Raw genomic sequence first — 18982 nt, 5'->3', positions numbered from 1 at the left:
TGCGGACGTTTATCCATAATTCACAAATGGCTGTGTCCTCTAAGTGCTCGCGTTCGAGAGGAAACATTAGGAGTAGCCGTCTGAGCGCCATGACGCTGCAGTAAATCAAGCCAAAGTCAGTGGTGAGCCCTGCGAAAGTAGTCCAGGAAGTCCTGCAAGCTTCATGCTGCAAAACCAAAAGCAAATTGTGCTGATGTGAGAGCGCGTTCGTTTAGTTCTGTTTTAGCATGCGCGGAACGCTACTTCAAACCTGGTACTTCTTCTGGGGGTTCAACCCTGTTTTCAGTTACTGGGGTGTTGACCTTGACCAAGGCCGCGGCGTCTGTTAAACGGATAACATGAGCCTTTTAGGCACGCTCTTTCCCCTTTCCAGATTTTACCCCAAAAAAAAACAGTCAGAGTGAGGCGGTACAAGGCGCATTTCCTCTCAAAGTTCGCAGACCACTTCCATGCTCGGTGCAGAACCTCACAATTTGCGATTCTACGATCAGAGGAAGAGGTGAATGTTCTTAAAGCTGCCATCTTTCAATAGTCAAAGCTCAGAGCTCCACTCTTGCATACAGGTGGGTCAAAGCATTCCATATGTTAGCTTTGGGTGAGTGGTCAAAGCGCTGCCATTTGAGAGGTAACCAACACTTTCTGCAGCAAGTAGAATAACTAATTGGACTGGAAGGTAAAGTTTCCAGTGGAATATATAAGATATAATATATACAAGATCTTCTTGTTTTCCTCTAGTAGTAAATGACAGTAAAAGACAGTATAAACGTGAAGTGCAAAAGGTAAACATAAAAGCACCCCAATGTGCACAAACGCCATAAGAATGCATAAATATATTTTTTGTGTGCAGTAATATCAAATTCCAAAGTTGAGACATAAGAGCTGTGTTACTGTGTTCTTGGTCTGTGATTTCATGGAATCCTTGGAAATCCATGAATCAAAGATTTAAAAAAAAAACATAAAAAGAAGCAAGTAAATACTGATGACTGCACAAACTGAAAATGCAGAAGAGTCATTAGTCAATGGTGGCGGAAGCAAAGCAGTTGACAAGCTGTACAAATCAGCGGCAGAGGCAAATCAAGAGTTCAGAAACATGCCTCAGGCTGTGACTGTGAAATAAAAGGATAGTTAGAGCGCTTAAATCAATCTATTCACTATAACATAAAAATCTGCAGAGAATTTTCCACAGAGAAAAAGAGCAAAATAAGAAAACAAATTGTCTTTGGTGCTTAAGCTTAGCACAAAGCACAGCTTTATCCAGGAAGCAAAAGCTCATTTGCTGAATGGAGGCATACCCATTTGCACCTCCTCACCAGAGGTGGCACTCTTAAGCTCATCAAGCTCAGGTGCCGGCTCCTCTGTGGGCTCCTTTTGTGCCGGCTCCTGGGAGTCTCCTATAAAACAGAAGCAATCTTCTCATTAGAGGAAGAAAAGGTCAGAAGCCAGTACAGGAGGTCCTCAAGTTGGCTGAAGTGGAATCGGTTGGTGGTTCTCATTGCATAAGTGGAGAAAATGCAACCCAATGAGGTCATTCACAAATCCACACATCTGTACATTGTATCATTTGTCTTAAATTTAAAGTATTTTCACAGGGTATTATGAAACAATACACACCGCTTACATACCATCAACATGTAAAATGTTTTTCAGCCAACAGCATATTTCTTAAAATATTAAAAGTTTATTTTTTCAGCATAGAATTTCAGTGATCCTACCATTATACATCATTAGGGTGCAACTATTTTCAAAGAGACTTTTATGAATCCTCCAGTTATGAAATTAGAAGTCATAATCAAAGTTAAGCACCACACATCTATCACAACAAACAAAAAAAATCAATTATGATGTGTGTTTTGTAGTAAAAACAAGTGGTGTAGACTGAAGAAACACGGTCTCTCTGGAGTGAGCAAACAGTTATTCACCAATTTATTGAAGAATGACAGGTTGTTTCTACATGATTTACGGTTTACATTTCAATGAAGAGGCTTCATCACAGGATGCCTGGTGAGGGTGGCTCATTTTGTGGACATGGGGTGCATGCAAACTATGAAGACAACAGGAGGGTTAACACAGTCATGACAACAACTCTTTGGTTCTGTTGTAAATCCCAGCATACTGCAAATCACCTGACAAAACAAAACACACCAACAAAGTCACCCGTTTTGTGGATGAATCTCAAAACATTCTATTACACCAACTCACCTGGCTAACCGCTATCCCGTCATGCGTGTATTAGGGTTTGAACTTTCAATGACTCCTCATTAATAATATTATGGTACTGTGGTTCTTTTAATGATTCACAGGGTTCCAAAAACACAAAGACTACCCTGAAAATGGATAAATAGAATAGTTTTACTACTTTAATGGAAAGCTAAGAAAGACTAATAAATATCTGCATGGAGAGGGGCATACTGCCTGTAGCCCAGTCAGTACAGGGGCTGTTGAGCTCTGTGGAGGGGTGCAAATGGGCCATGCCTGTTTGAGGGGTTATGACTCATGGAGGAAGTGAAGGGAGAGAAGGAGCGCACCAGAGACGGCAGTAAACTAGGGAATGCTAGGCTATGCGCTGCTCTCCCAGGGCAGCGTCATCATGGTGGGCAGGTCACAGGGATGGGAAGAGAATGCTACTGTTGTTGCATGTACAGAATTTGAAACCAGCCACTGCTAACAGCTGGGGCACAGAGAACTCCAGGCACAAAAGTGTGTGCTCCCCACTTCTGTACATATAAGCGCTAGCATAGCAGCTACCGTACAATGGAAGTCCAATGCACTGCACACCCTTTTGCTCTGTAGAGACACTGCGTCTGTTGTATAAGGCACAGAGGCTGCCAGTTATGCAGAAATGAATTTAGCGTAAGTCAGATACTGCTGAATGCCCTTCATTACTCATTGCCAAACTGCAAGCGCAACAGAAAGCAAGGATCAATGCTTCGATCAGGGCTGACTGATTTGAAATGTAATTTTTTTCTGTCGTTTCGATCTGTCTTCACAGCTATATTTCAAACAGTATTATCAGCAACTGAAGAATTGTCCCTTGTATGCAACACCACCGAAATAGATGCAATATTTTTTCATATACAAAAGCAGAGGGTGATTTCTGATTTTTTTAATAAATAATATTAAAAATATTATTTTACTAAGGCAGAATTTCCCGTTTTTAGGCACTTCCCCTGTCCTTCATATCAAATTTATCATTTTGATATTATTAAAATTCTTAAAAAGGCTGTAAATGGAGCATATGAGCAAAGTTGCATGTTCGTGTGTGTATGTGTGTGTGTGTGTGTGTGAGAGAGAGAAAGAGAGAGAGAGAGAGCGAGAGGAGAAATGGAAGGAGAGAAACAGAGGAGGGGGAGAAAGTGAGAAAGGAGGTGGAGAAAGTGCAGAAGAGAGACAGAGGAATAGACAGTGAGAAAGGAGGAGGAGAAAGCAAGGGAGGAGAGAGAGGCCTGAAAGCTGGGTTTTCTGGGACAGTAGATTTTGTGAGCAGTAGAGGAGTCAGACAGAACCGTGGCTCTGACCCAGATGTCTGGATTACAGCCGCAACCATGGTTTGAAAACCAGTCAAGCATGGCTCGTAATTTCACGCAGAAAGATTAAACGAAGCACAATACAATTATGCTGCCACCACCTCGGCTCCTGTTCATCTCAGCCTTTTGACTTCCTTGATTCAAAAATGGCACTTGGCTATTTTCGACAGCGCTGGCTCTCGCGTAATCCGTCACGATTACCTCTCTGTCAGAAACTATCCCCCTGTCGGCATCGGTCATGTTGCTGCAACGCGACTGTCATGAGTGCTGTCATATGAGACAACTCTGAGGTTTTAATGAGTTCTAATACTGTTCTTGTTTGGGATTGCAAAGCATGACTTAGCAAAATTAAGCTTCTTTGTTTAGACATGTCATATACATTAAATTCAAATCTTTAACGTAAACGGCCAAATTATTTACATCATCAGTGGCCCAATTTTAAAGCCCTCTGATGCCTTAATAGTGTGATGTAACACCAGAAAATATAGACTTTAAGTCACAGAAATGCACAGAAATCCACCCTGAAGCTTTGTTCCAGAAGATGCAGGATACATTCTATTTAGTTATAGGTGTTACTATATTTGCAAAAGAGTTTGGTTCTTCAAAAAAGTTTTAAAAATTACGACACAAATATGATTTTTGTGATTGAACTATGCAGGAACAGAAATCATGCATTAACAAACAAATATAACCATATACAGTAAGTAGTGTGATAGACTCTTGGATCTCACAAGGTCTAACAATTATTTTTGGGTGCCCTGTTTCACATATTGATGGCAGACATATCTGCCAAATTTCATTATAAAGAAAATGTGTTAGAAAAGTTTGCTTTAGTCAAAAAGGTTGCTGTGAAAATCATTTTTCAAAAATATGTATGGAGGAACACCCACACTACAATATTGTCAGCATCAAAGATACACCGGTGAATGGGCACAGTATTTTCGTGACCAGAGGTGAGGAGCATGAAGCTCAAAGTATACAGCGCACCTGAAAAATGGGCTGGATTATTCAGAATATTTTATCAGAGGTTGTGGTGCAGCCAATCAAATTATTTTTAATTCCCTTTAAGATCTGTGCAAATATCCATAGTCTATAACTGCAATGGAAGATAAGAATATACTGATCAAATGTTTCTTGTTCAAATGTTGAACAAATCACATAAATAAGAGAAATTAGTTCAAAATTGTTCACATTTTTTTCCACCAGAATTAAAATAAAACATTGCCTAAATGTTTATTATTGGCCTGTATTTTAAATATTCCCACTGAACCTAAACACACTGTGCTGTAACTAAGAAATAATGACAGTAACTTGGAGTTTTATTAAACAAAATAAAACCAGGTAAGATCATGAAATGGCAGTGATCCCATTCACATAAGTATGCATTTTTCCTGCTTCTGGGATTTATATCAGTCAAATCGGACTGTTGACTGGCTTTTGAATAGGCTGTGATAAGGTGCACATTGCATGGCAAAGCCTCGAAATTGGCAATCTTCCCTACGCTGGGGTGTGATTTACGTAGACCTTGTCTGAGCAGACAGGTGGTGAGGGTGTAAATCACACACCAGGCAGACTGGACAACTGCAATGAGCTGCACCAAAATTGCAGTCCACTTCTCGATCTTGACTGACACACCTCCCGCTTTGACGCTTGGCAATCAGATAATTGCCAAATGACTCAGGCATGTCAAAATCCATGACGATAATACCATTCGGCCAGTGCCACGGCTCGCAACACACTGTGCCGGCTGGAAATAGAGTCCTTTGAATCAAAGTTATCCAAAAAGACCCAGACTACTGGAAAAGTGAGCTCAGACCATAATAAAAGTTTATATATTGACTAGATTATTTCCATTGGACTGTAACCTAAATGAACCAAAGGTATATTTTCCAGTGCAGTCAGTACCACTGTATTCTTGTAACCATGAGAAAACCTCTTTTCACATTTATTTTTGGCATTTTCCCACCACAAAAATAAAAAAAATATTTTAAGGGAGGTTTTCCATCTTGCATTTTCAGGATTTTGTCTTTGTGACAGATAATCTGCGACCAATGTTTCAAATGCAAAACCCGATGTACAACATAGTCTTGACCCAGTTTCTGGAATGTTCTGCAGTCACTTTCTGAGGTGATACCACTGACCTTTCATAGGGCCCTCTCCTGGCACTATGTGCGCAGACACTCCGTTCTCCTTGATGGTCATGTTGTCCATGGCAGCAGCCATAGTTTCTCCAGAGTTGTAATGCAGGGTCTGGCTATTGGGGGTGTTCATGAAGTCCTGGTGCTGATCCATAGTGAGAAGAGTTCGGGCTGTAATGGGTAAAAAGTCACATGAGTGACCACAGGATCTGCAGCAGAGCTGCACAGAAACTGCAGAATTGTGTCTGAAGGTTGCTTGGCCTGCATAATACCTCATCCCAGCAGAATAGCAGTGGAATTTTTAGTTGATCTAGGCTATGATGTTGCATCCCTTATATAAAGTATAATTAAGTACATCAAGTTTATTTTAAAGTATATTTTCAAGTACTTTATAAAAATGAAATTGGTCCATTTTACCTATGTATTTATTAGAACTACATGTTAAGTATATAATTTATTACCTACTTCTAAACTTTATATCCTAAATCGATATGCTTTAAATATTTTAAACTGTAATCTACATTTACATCTGGAAGTGAATTTTAAAGCACATAAATAAATTAAATAAATGTTTTTTGTAAGGGATCGTATTATACACAGCTTATCACAATGAACTAAAGAGTCGTCTTCATCTGCTGGCTTTTGTTGTCACTCAACATTTGAGTAGCGTAGCAATTTATGAATAAAGCAGTTGATTATGCAGCTAACTAAAGCCGCGTTTCCACCAAAATTACCCGGAACTTTCAGTCCCAGGAACTACTTTACCAGGAACTAAAAGGTTCCTTCAGCCAATGGTTGTCTGCGTTTCCACCGGGGTCTAAAGTCCCGCGAAGATTAGGCAAATTAGCCCACTGATGAAAAAGCGACGTTGTCGTCGGTCCATCTGTCATATGATTTCTTCTGTAACCCCATACTACCACCATAGTAGCCTACATTATTTTCTAATAACCGGGACAGCCCGGAGGGGTTTATTTCACTTATATACAACGGGTTACCAACAATGACTATATATGGTTACTTTTGTATTTATTGATTTTCATATATCCTCTCAAACACATTCATTATGTTTTTATGCGAACATTCGCTTTCATGTCTTGACATCCGAAGCGACAGAATGCATTCACATTTATATGTATAACTGGCAACAACAGCAGAAAACATGCACACGTTGTAAACAATTTGCTGTTTGATTACTTTCTCGTCGTCAATTCCATATAGGCTAATGGCAAAATGACAAGAATAGAACGAAAACTCGGACTTGCGTGAAAATGTAAATTAGTAGTGGTACAGCCACCGTTTGCTTTCCTTCGAAGTTACTGCTAGCCGAGCAGCGAAGTGTGCCCTCCAGATGCGAACCATGCACCATAAATTAGTCCATAGTCTTCCTGGTCTTTTCGTGGAATTGAAAAATGGCAGTAAAATTGAGTAAAATTACGGCAGTCTGAAAAAGCTAAAGGGAAGATTACTAGAATTAACCTGTTATTTTACCCGGATAAAAAGTGCGGAAGGTGATTTCCAGTTTGCTTGTACTGTATCACCAATGTTAATTATGCAGAACTACCGCATACCTCGCATAACTGTATCAAACGTTTTGAGTCAATTACAACGGGCTAACAAAGAAAATCCGGAAGAAAATATTCAGCAACCGAATTAATCCGTTTGAATGTTTTGGTAGCCTACGTAATATGCTGTCCCAGCACGAATGCTTAGCATTTTATAAAACGAATACTAAAGCAAGAAAAGAACACACGTTATAATTCCAAGACGTTGACAGGCTATAACCAAAACTAGGCTACTGCGCCGCATAACATACTGTTTGATTTGAAGTTATTATGAAAATAAATTGGTTTGCCGCTGCATATTTTCAAACATGGCGGGTAATGGCGGAAAATAAATACAACACAAGTGCTGCGAGTACTCGACCAATCAGAAATGTTCAGCGCTGCAAGCTCCACCCAAAAGGTTCCTGTACTTTCGGAAAGTACTACCCCCCGAGCAGGAACGTTTTGGGGGGTAAAACAAAGCCCCCAGAACTAAATTTAGACCCTAGTTCCTGCGGTGGAAACGCACTGAGTTCCTGAAAAGGTTCCTAGTTCCGGGGTATAGTTCCTGCGGTGGAAACGCGGCTTAACTATCAGGTCACCTGATCCCTTGAGGCCAAATCAGTTGCTGATCTTAAGGTGAGAACAAAAACCAGCAGACTTGGTGGCTCTCCAGGACCAGGAGACTTCTATCACTTCTATAACCATTTCTTCAGTGTAGGAGTACTTGTGAGTACTTCCTTCCACAAGTCAAGCAGTCCCCAGCTGAATGTAAACAGATACCTCCCTGGTGAAAACCTGGTTATTTAAAACATATAGGCCAAGCTTTGGGTTACATGACCAAGGACAAAAATAGTCCTGTTAGCGCATGCATTTCCCATCTTCATAGAGGTAAAGTGCACTTCCCGTGGAGAGAGAGGTCTCCCTGAGTTTCTTCATTCAAACCATAACTGCAAAGTACAGTTCAAAGGTTTTTTTCTTGTAAAGGGTACAAAGAACTTCACCTTGTGAATACAATAAATCAATTTGTCATATTTGCCTTGAATATGCTAAATGTCATAGATAACCACCAAAAAGAAATCATATTTTTAATGGGTTGTGAAATGGTGAGTGGGGCACATGTCTGTAGTACCGCATGTAAAATTCCAACAGATAAATGACTGACACATTTCTTCTGCTCAATTTAACAGGAAACAGTTCTCAAGATACACGCATGTTTGACATGACTGCCATATACCATGTCTCCTTTTTTATTCCAAATGACCTATAACATTTGAAGAAGTAACTTTGATGCGCTTGCACTTTTTTTTTTTTTGTGTATACAGGACCAGGCATCTGGTTCTATGCGTACATTTCTGGGATGATGGAGATGTACTGGACAGGACTGAACCGTGCCTCTCTTCGAGCGCACTTCCTGTCGGCGTGAAAGGGTGACTCATCCGGCCTTGTCGTTTGAAGTCCACCATGAGTAGGATTGCGTTTCAGCTTGCTGACAGGGTGCACAGTAGTGGTCTGCTCCCTGAACCGCTGCCTCAGTAGGCTTGGTGGCACAATTGTGTGGTTTGCTTTTCCTTCCATGTTCAACAACATGTAGTCACTAATGCGACTAAAACTATGCACAGTCAAGGGACCTGTTGAAAATAGCAATTCCAATGGAACACACACATCAATTAATGGGCACAGGTGCTAAGGGTGAGTCCTCTCAATGCACACGTCTACTCAGTTCAACAAAGGGATAAAGCCATGATTAACCTAAATAATGCTGACTCAGTCCTATGACTGATTAAAGAATCAGTATAACGCCTGTGCAGGTCCCAGGTCATATTATTTGTAGGGTCCCATCTATTTGTGCTTCTGTAGGGGAAATATTCAGTGCTTAATTTTGGATGTGCTTAATCTATACATGGCAGGAACTGGTTATAAGATACAATACATTTTTGGTTGTTGGTGACAGGATATATGGCTGTTCAGATAACAGATTTTATAAAACCCCAGGCTTATAATCCCTTTCACTGCAGGTGAACCTCAGCCTATATAAACAAACCACAGTTTTCCAAACAAAAGAGATACAGTACCGCCATATTGTGGAACTGGGGGAATTAAACTCCATTTCCCAAATTACAGTTTTTCGCAGAACGGCCGCTGTGGATAAACTGCATCTGTGGGCTCATTACTGTCCAGCTTAATCCAACAGCAGTGCTCTTTGCCTTTGACTTTCATAATTTTGTTGTTTTAAATTTTGCTTGAATTTTTTTGACATTCTGTAAGGATCTAGAGAAACTACACTCATTAAAACTGCCGGCCTCCTCACCACCATCCCCTCTCAGCGCCGTTTTTTTGGCGACCGCGCCTTCTCAGTTGCCGCCCCCAAACTCTGGAATGCCCTCCCCCCTGACATCCGTACCTCTGACTCACTCACCTCCTTCAAATCTCGCCTTAACACCCACCTCTTTTCCCTAGCCTTCCCTTGATGTTTGTCTTCCCCCCCTTTTTTTTTTTTCTGAATTGTATGTTTCAATGTATGTATGTATATTGTGGCGCCCCGATCCCTTATCGGTGCTCCCCACGAGACCACCAGGACGGCCGAGCCCATCGACACCGGCGGCCGCTGGGAAAAGTGGTGAGTGGGCGGTACCTAGCAAACCCCTGTCTAGAGACGTTCAGGACCCTGGACAGCCCCCGGCAGACCAACTGAGGCGACAACCGGCAGCACCATGGACAGGGCTGCAGCAGAGGGAAGGTAGGTGGAATTTTCCACTCTGCCACACACCTGAAGCTGCTTGCGGGATTGGCTGCCGGCGCCCACCTGAAGCTGCTTGTACTAACGAGCAGGCAGGCTTATATAGAGCAGCACAACCCAAGGAAGGGAAGAGTTGCTGGGGCTGCCGTCGTAGCCACGCCGGACGACTCTACACCAGGAAGAGACTGGAAGCGGCCGTGGGCCAACTCGCTTGAAACAGAGGATCACCAGCCGGCAGCCGGAGCAAGGAACCGGAACCGGACCCGGATCGGGCTGACCACGCCCTGTCCCCCCTTAACCTACTTCTTTTTTTCGTTTCTCTCCAGAAGAGGCTGTGAAGACCTGGAGCGGAACCCTGATACCCCGACCGGGAAGACTTTTTAGTTGTTTTTGGCTCCCCCTACCTCTACCCCCACTCATTATAATTATTAAAGACCTTTTTTTAAACACTACCTCTGCCTCACTGTGCTGGTTCTTCCGTCACTCAACCCCCGTTGGCTGAGAGAGTTCACACATGGTGGAGAATGCGGGCATGCTAACTCCACGCTACGGGGTGACGGAACCAGACAGAAACCAGCTTTAAAAAAAAAAAAAAAAAAAAAAATTTTTTTTTTTTTTTTTAAAATGGAGGAGGCCATTAAGGCTGTGCTGCAGACGCAGAAGACGCTGGAGGCAGCCATGGCGGCCCTGGTCACCCGCCCGTCAGAGAACAAACTGACGCCGCGGGATGTACTGACAAAAATGACTCCTGAGGATGACGTAGAAGCCTACCTCGAGTTGTTTGAACGTACCGCCCACCGAGAAGGCTGGGCCCGGGGAGACTGGGGGGGCATCTTGGCGCCGTTTCTGATCGGGGAGGCCCAGAAAGCCTGCCGGGACCTGACCGATGCAGAGGCCGCCAACTACAACCACCTCAAAGCAGCCATTCTGGCGCAGTATGGCTATAGCTTGCCGGCTAAAGCCCAGCGGTTCCACCAGTGGGCCTATAGCCCCAGCCAGCCAGCGAGAGCCCAAGTGACAGCCCTGAGCCGCATCACCCGGAGCTGGCTGGTGGAAGGAGATGGTCCCGCCCTATTGGATCGAGTGGTGCTGGACCGGTGCATCCGGGCCCTGCCCCCGGATGCGAAGAGGTATGTTGCCCAACAGGGCCCCCGAACACTAGAACTATTAATTGCCCTATTGGAGAATCACCAGGTCACGCAGGAGATGCTGCGGACCAGCCGACCCGACACGGTAAGGGGGACAGCCGGGGGATACAGGCTGGAGAAAGGCCCCGCCCGGAGAATGGCTGAACCCCTGGAGCCGCGACCGCTTGGGCGCCCTACAGCGCCCCCAAGGGGACCCCCGGAAAGACGCAGGTGCTATACCTGTGGAAGAGAAGGTCACCTTGCCCGGGATTGCCCCGACCGGGATGAGCCCATGCCCACCGCAGATACGTCGGAGCCCCCGGTGTTCCCGTGCCGATACATCACCACCTGCTGGGCACATGAGGGAGCCAGAGCCCCAACATTTCCGGTAACCATCGGCGGACGGGATACCGAGGCCCTACTTGACTCGGGCAGTATGGTGACCCTCATCCGGCCGGAGTTTGCGGGGGACTCCCGAGGTAAGGCAATTGCCGTGGCCTGTATTCACGGGGACACTAAGCAGTATTTCACGGCTGACATTATGATGACCACCCCCCGAGGCTCGGTGGCCGTCCGGGCAGGAGTCGTGGAGAACCTGCCCGTCCCTGTACTGGTGGGCCGGGACTGTGCTGTATTTGGTAGGTACTGGAAGGAGTCTCCAGCGAACCTCGAACCAGAGGGCAGGCGCAGACCCCAGAAGAGGCGACCCCAGCACACCGAAGGGGGTACTCAACCGGCCTGGGCTGGCCTCTCGGGGGACAACCAGGCAGGACCGACGGATGCTGCGGGTGAGGGGAGGCCACAACCCGGCCGTACTAAGGAGACCACCGCCGCCGCATCAGAGGCCGTAGCCGAGAACCCCGTCGGCCTGGAGGAGGTAGGCTCGGATGAGACCTTCACTGAGTTTGCACCACAGCCAGGGAGCCAGACCGGGGAGCAGGGTCGCTTTGGAACCGCGCAGCTGCAGGATCCCAACCTGACACAGGCCTGGAGGGACGTCCAGAAGATCGATGGGCAGTTACTACCGGGGGTAAGTGAAACAACCTACCCATATTTTATGAGTGAGCAGGGGTTATTATATAGAGTATCCCAGGTCAAGGAAGAGATGGTTAACCAGCTGTTAGTCCCCAAGACTTACATTTCAAAGGTCCTGTACCTCGCCCACACCCACCTCCTGGGGGCCCACTTGGGATCGGAGAAGACATATGAACGCATCATCGCACGGTTCTACTGGCCCGGAGTGAAGAGGGCCGTCGAGGAGTACTGTCGCCACTGTGCTGAGTGCCAGCTCCACAGCCCCAAGGTGAAGTATAAAAACCCCCTGATCCCTCTACCCATCATAGAGGTCCCCTTCCACCGCATCGCCATGGACATCGTGGGCCCCCTTCCAAGGTCCAGCCGGGGGCACAAATATATCCTGGTCATCATGGACTACGCTACCCGGTTCCCAGAAGCCATTCCGTTGCGGACGGCCACCGGGAAAGCTGTAGCCCGAGAACTGTTCCTGCTGTTCAGCCGGGTGGGTATCGCGTCGGAGATACTCACCGACCAGGGGTCCTGCTTCATGTCCACCGTAATGAAGGCGATGTGCCACCTGCTGAAGGTGAAGCAGGTGAGGACTTCCGTCTATCACCCGCAGACCGACGGGTTGGTAGAGCGGTTTAACCATACCTTGAAACAGATGATGAGAAAAATGATCGAAATAGATGGTAAAGACTGGGACCAACTGTTACCATACCTCATGTTTGCCATTCGTGAAGTACCTCAGGCGTCTACAGGGTTTTCACTATTTGAGCTGCTGTATGGGCGGCGACCCCGAGGATTGTTGGACCTGGCCAAGGAAACATGGGAGCGCCAACCTTCGCGACACAGCACGGTCATCGAGCACGTGGAGCAGATGCACCGACGGATGGCCCAGATCTGGCCCATGGTCCGGGAAAACATGCAGCAGGCACAGCAGGCCCAGGCCCGGGTATACAATCGTGCAGCTCAGGTGAGAGAATTCCAGCCGGGCGATAAAGTGATGGTCTTAGTCCCCACCCACGAGTGTAAATTTTTGGCTAAATGGCACGGGCCATACGAAGTGGTTGAGAGAACCGAGCCTGTCAACTATAAAGTCAGCCAACCGGGACGCCGCCGTCACACCCAAATATACCACATAAACTTGTTAAAACGTTGGTATGAAACTGAACAACCGCCGGCACAGGCCCTATCTGCTCACGTCTCCCCGCAGGGCACCCCTGAGGTAACGATGGGAAAGCAGCTGACGGGCCACCAGCTCCAAGATCTCCGAGAACTTCTGGAACGGAATCGGGATGTGTTCTCGAAGCTCCCAGGCCGGACCTCCATCATAGCCCACCACATCACCACAGAACCCGGAAAGAAGGTTAGGCTGAGGCCGTACCGGATCCCTGAGGCCCAGCGTGATACCATCCGGGAAGAGGTCAGGCAAATGTTAGAGATGGGGATCATTGAAGAGTCCCGCAGCTCGTGGAGCAGCCCAATAGTCATTGTCCCCAAACCCGACGGGAGCCTGCGGTTTTGCAATGACTTCAGGAAGCTAAATGAGATCTCACGTTTTGACGCTTACCCCATGCCCAGGGTCGATGAGCTGATCGAGAGGCTGGGACCAGCTCGATTCCTCAGCACGTTGGATCTCACCCGTGGGTATTGGCAAGTTCCCCTTTCCCCCCAGGCCAAGGAGAAGACGGCCTTTGTGACGCCGGATGGTCTCTTCCAGTACCGGGTCCTACCGTTTGGGATCCACGGAGCCCCGGCAACCTTCCAGCGGCTCATGGATCAGATCCTCCGGCCTCATCAGGAGTATGCGGCGGCGTACCTGGACGACATCGTGGTCCACAGTGCAGATTGGAGAACCCACTTGGGCAGGCTAGAGGCGGTGCTGGGGGCCCTCCGGGAGGCCGGCCTGACGGCCAACGCAACCAAATGCCGCCTGGGATTGGAGGAGGCGGATTACTTGGGATACACCGTCGGAAGAGGGTGTGTGAAACCCCAATCCACCAAGGTGGAAGCCATCGCGACGTGGCCCAAGCCCCAGACGCAAAAGCAGGTGAGAACCTTCCTGGGCTTAGTTGGGTATTACCGTCAATTCATTCCAAATTTTGCCGCCATAGCAGCCCCCCTGCATGACTTGACTTCCAAGAGTCGAAGCAACCGAGTCGGCTGGACGGAGGAAGCTGACGGTGCCTTCGAAACCCTGCGACAAGCCCTCTGCAGCGAACCGGTTCTGGTGACTCCGGTCTTCGATCAGACCTTCGTACTCCAAACGGACGCTTCCATTGTGGGGATAGGAGCCGTTCTCTCACAGATCCGGGAGGGGGCCGAGCATCCGGTAACGTACATCAGCCGTAAGCTCTTAAAACATGAGCGTAACTATGCCACAGTTGAAAAAGAATGTTTAGCTGTCAAATGGGCGATGGACAAGTTGCGGTACTACTTACTGGGTAGGGAGTTTGTACTGATCACTGACCATGCCCCACTCAAATGGATGGCAGTGAATAAAAATAGTAACGCCCGTGTTACTAGGTGGTTTCTGGGGCTACAGTCTTTCCGATTCAGGGTGGAACATCGAGCCGGGAAGCTACACGGGAATGCTGATGCCCTGTCCAGACGGGAGGAATGCCTATGGACGGGCGCTCCAGGGAATGGCATGGAGCTGAGGGAAGGGGTATGTGGCGCCCCGATCCCTTATCGGTGCTCCCCACGAGACCACCAGGACGGCCGAGCCCATCGACACCGGCGGCCGCTGGGAAAAGTGGTGAGTGGGCGGTACCTAGCAAACCCCTGTCTAGAGACGTTCAGGACCCTGGACAGCCCCCGGCAGACCAACTGAGGCGACAACCGGCAGCACCATGGACAGGGCTGCAGCAGAGGGAAGGTAGGTGGAATTTTCCACTCTGCCACACACCTGAAGCTGCTTGCGGGATTGGCTGCCGGCGCCCACCTGAAGCTGCTTGTACTAACGAGCAGGCAGGCTTATATAGAGCAGCACAACCCAAGGAAGGGAAGAGTTGCTGGGGCTGCCGTCGTAGCCACGCCGGACGACTCTACACCAGGAAGAGACTGGAAGCGGCCGTGGGCCAACTCGCTTGAAACAGAGGATCACCAGCCGGCAGCCGGAGCAAGGAACCGGAACCGGACCCGGATCGGGCTGACCACGCCCTGTCCCCCCTTAACCTACTTCTTTTTTTCGTTTCTCTCCAGAAGAGGCTGTGAAGACCTGGAGCGGAACCCTGATACCCCGACTGGGAAGACTTTTTAGTTGTTTTTGGCTCCCCCTACCTCTACCCCCACTCATTATAATTATTAAAGACCTTTTTTTAAACACTACCTCTGCCTCACTGTGCTGGTTCTTCCGTCACTCAACCCCCGTTGGCTGAGAGAGTTCACAATATATGTATGTATGTACCACCTATTGTAAAGCGTCTTTGAGTTCATGAAAAGCGCTATATAACATAAATTTATTATTATTATTATTATTATTATTATTATTATTACTCAAGTTAATATCTCCTGTGATCTGATTTAAACAGAGCCTTACTATAACCCCTCAGGAACTAATAGGGATCAGGTGGCTTTTTTAAGATATGGTTCACAAACTGACAGACATGCCTGCCCATTCGATTAGGGATAGAACTGCATTTTGAAATTGGACGGATAGGCAGATTTGATAAGGATACTTTGTTTTCATGACTTGGCTTTCTTGACTTGGTTTGGCTTCAGCTAGAATTGAGTTCACCTCCTCAGAGCAGCTATCGAGTGCTGGCAATGCTGGTGAATACTGCCCCCTTAATTCCTATGTAGGTAAGTGGCCACCAGTCTATTTATTATTTGCATTAACAGAGAACCATTGCAATTCAATCTGTATGGAGTTGATTGTGAGCCTCCAACGACAGCAATTATTGAACCATTTGCCAGCTTGAGTAATGGGGTCACATATGAGCTCTGTTTGCTTGTTGAGACAGAGAGATCTGCTTTGTCATGGGAGAGTACTCAGTGTAGAGGACTGGTGAATCCATCCCTCTGCATTTCATATAAAGAGGATTATATACTGTACTTGATTTAACCACAGCCATCCATTTGCAGTAAACAGTTCCACCAATAACAACCCAAGTCCTTTGCTCTCTCTCTCTCTCTCTCTCTCTATCTCTCTCTCTCTCTCTCTTTGACTGCACATAGGCAATGGTAAATCCTGTAGGAAACTGGTTCTGAGCATGCAGTCTATTTGGCTCCTTCTGATGCAGTGCCTGCCAGTATTCAGTCCACCCACAGAGGAAATGCATTTCATCCACCAGTTTGGGTGACGGCCATCTCACAATCACACAAATTATAGAGTGGGTTCAGCTAGTTCACACAGATTCCTAACCCAACCTCTGTCAACGCAAGGGAAGAAGAATTTCATCTAAATGTAGGTTAGTGTTACTGATCTGTTGACTGTGGGCAAAGCATATTGATAATATTTTGTGGCTGGTCTTGAATTAACATGGCAGGACTATATCCACTCCCTATATAGCCCATAATGCATTCACTAGTGTGTTTCTTTCCATTTTTATATTTTTACACTTTCCTTTTATTCTATTGACAGTATTTCTTACATTAGCCTTTGTTTTAGAAAAATTTAAACAAGTAACCTTTTTCTCCTCTAAGAAAAAAATGTTAAGATAGTGTTGAGATAATCTTACCATGGAAGAATGGGATTCCTTACTGCGATGCAGTTGTAGGGAAAGTTTTCAGCTGCGGTTATGTTTACTGACAGATCTATTCACCCTCCTGTTGTCATCCCAGCGAGAGAAGGCATGAGCACAGCTGCAGATGGGAGCGTGAGCTTTGCCAAGAGCTGAGGAAACAGACCAGCACTGTCCTCGTCCTCCCCTTTGTATTTCAGACGCAGAGAAAAGCCGAACTCTGCGGAGAGATGGATCTGATTCTGGGGAAGCGGTGGTCTGAATAGCTGCAGGACTGGGGCCCCTGAGACCGCACGCTCGCCCATTAATATTCAGCAGCCATTTGTGCGGTGGGCGCGGTGGACGGCGCTAAGCACGGCCTGCCTCCGCTCCGCGAGAGAGCGGCGCGGGCCCAGCGCTTTCCCCCCGCCTCGGCGAGAGAGGCAGCCGCAGAGGAGGGCCTGTCGAGCACGCTCAGACTCTGGCGTGCGCCCGCACCCTTGCCCGCACCCGCGGTGGCAGCAGTCACATGATGCAGCAGGTTACCGAGGGAGAATAAGGGGACCCATCTTCTGCCTCTCTGCTTTGACCGTGTCACGTTCTCTCCCCCGACCTTACCCAGCTTTGTGGGCTGAGGAATTACGCAGTTTCCCCCCCCATCCACATACTGGTTTTGTGGCTGCTAATTAATTCTGATTATATTCCTTCACTTTGGTGGGGAGACAAAGCATCCTCCAGATAAACATGTGTGAGAGCCCAAAAAGAGTCATTTAAAATAAGCCAATGGCAGGAGCCCTGGGTACACAGTAAGCCAAATAGGCAGCAAGAATTAAGGGGCCATGTCAGGTGAATTAAGGGCCTGTCTTTCATTATAAGGATTGAATTAGAAGCTGTCTTTTATTAGGGGAGAATTGAGGACCAGTGTTTTATTAAGGGGTGAATTTTGGCCTGTGTTTTATTAGGGGGTGAATTGTGGCCGGTGTTTTATTAGGGGGTGAATTTTGGCCTGTGTTTTATTAGGGGTGAATTTTGGCCGGTGTTTTATTAGGGGGTGAATTTTGGCCTGTGGTTTATTAGGGGGTGAATTTTGGCCTGTGTTTTATTAGGGGTGAATTTTGGACTTTGTTTTATTAGGAGGTGAATTAAGGGCCTGTGTTTTATTAGGGGGTAAATGAAAGATATGTGTTTTATTAGGGGGTGAATGTTGGCCCATGTTTTATTAGGGGATGAATTTTGGCCTGTGTTTTACTAGGGGGTGAATTTTGGCCTGTGTTTTATTAAGGGGTGAATTGTGGCCTGTGTTTTATTAGGGAGTGAATTGTGGCCTGTGTTTTATTAAGGGGTGAATTGTGGCCTGTGTTTTATTAGAGGGTGAATTTTGGCCTGTGTTTTATTAGGGAGTGAATTAAGGTCCTGTGTTTTATTAGGGGGTGAATGCTGGCCTGTGTTTTATTAGGGGGCGAATTTTGGCCTGTGTTTTATTAGGGGGTGAATGTTGGCCTGTGTTTTATTAGAGGGTGAATTTTGGCCTGTGTTTTATTAGGGGTGAATTTTGGCCGGTGTTTTATTAGGGGGTTAATTTTGACCGGTGTTTTATTAGGGGGTGAATGTTGGCCTGTGTTTTATTAGGGGGTGAATGTTGGCGTGTGTTTTATTAGGGGGTGAATTTTGGCCTGTGTTTTATTAGGGGGTGAATTTTGGGTCTGTGTTTTATTAGGGGGGTGAATGTTGGCCTGTGTTTTATTAGGGGGTGAATTAAGGTCCTGTGTTTTATTAGGGGGTGAATGTTGGCCTGTGTTTAATTAGGGCGTGAATTTTAGCCTGTGTTTTATTAGGGGGTGAATTTTGGCCTGTGTTTTATTAGGGGGTGAATTTTGGCCTGTGTTTTATTAGGGGGTGAATTTTGGCCTGTGTTTTATTAGGGGTGAATTTTGGACTTTGTTTTATTAGAAGGTGAATTAAGGGCCTGTGTTTTATTAGGGGGTAAATGAAAGATATGTGTTTTATTAGGGGGTGAATGTTGGCCCATGTTTTATTAGGGGATGAATTTTGGCCTGTGTTTTACTAGGGGGTGAATTTTGGCCTGTGTTTTATTAAGGGGTGAATTGTGGCCTGTGTTTTATTAGGGAGTGAATTGTGGCCTGTGTTTTATTAAGGGGTGAATTGTGGCCTGTGTTTTATTAGAGGGTGAATTTTGGCCTGTGTTTTATTAGGGAGTGAATTAAGGT

At 46.4% G+C, this 18982-nt stretch overlaps 2 protein-coding genes across 2 annotated transcripts in view; one reads left to right on the top strand and one right to left on the bottom strand.

The window, feature by feature from the left end:
- The window catches only part of mapta (microtubule-associated protein tau a), a 43344-nt gene extending 26275 nt beyond the window's left edge, over positions 1-17069 (bottom strand). Inside the window, exons 1-3 of the mRNA XM_035406216.1 lie at positions 16773-17069; positions 5666-5833; positions 1293-1391 (exon numbers count right to left, since the gene is read on the bottom strand). Coding sequence (XP_035262107.1) covers positions 1293-1391; positions 5666-5816 — 250 coding nt within the window. The 5' untranslated portion in view covers positions 5817-5833; positions 16773-17069. The remainder of the gene's footprint in view (positions 1-1292; positions 1392-5665; positions 5834-16772) is intronic.
- LOC118220360 lies at positions 10568-15315 on the top strand. The gene is made up of 2 exons (XM_035404228.1): positions 10568-12100; positions 15295-15315. The coding sequence occupies exons 1-2, from the start codon at positions 10568-10570 to the stop codon at positions 15304-15306; spliced, it is 1545 nt and encodes a 514-aa protein (XP_035260119.1). The 3' UTR covers positions 15307-15315.
- Positions 17070-18982: the final 1913 nt, after the last annotated feature.

The sequence above is a fragment of the Anguilla anguilla genome, chromosome 2 (genome assembly GCF_013347855.1).
Source record: "Anguilla anguilla isolate fAngAng1 chromosome 2, fAngAng1.pri, whole genome shotgun sequence".
NCBI lineage: Eukaryota > Metazoa > Chordata > Actinopteri > Anguilliformes > Anguillidae > Anguilla > Anguilla anguilla.
Note: the sequence above shows the minus strand (reverse complement) of the source record. Positions and strands in the feature narration are given on the sequence as shown.

What these genes read in the sequence shown, in the direction of transcription:
- LOC118220360 (XM_035404228.1), top strand. Translation starts at nt 10,568, where the DNA reads ATGGAGGAGGCCATTAAGGCTGTGCTGCAGACGCAGAAGACGCTGGAG.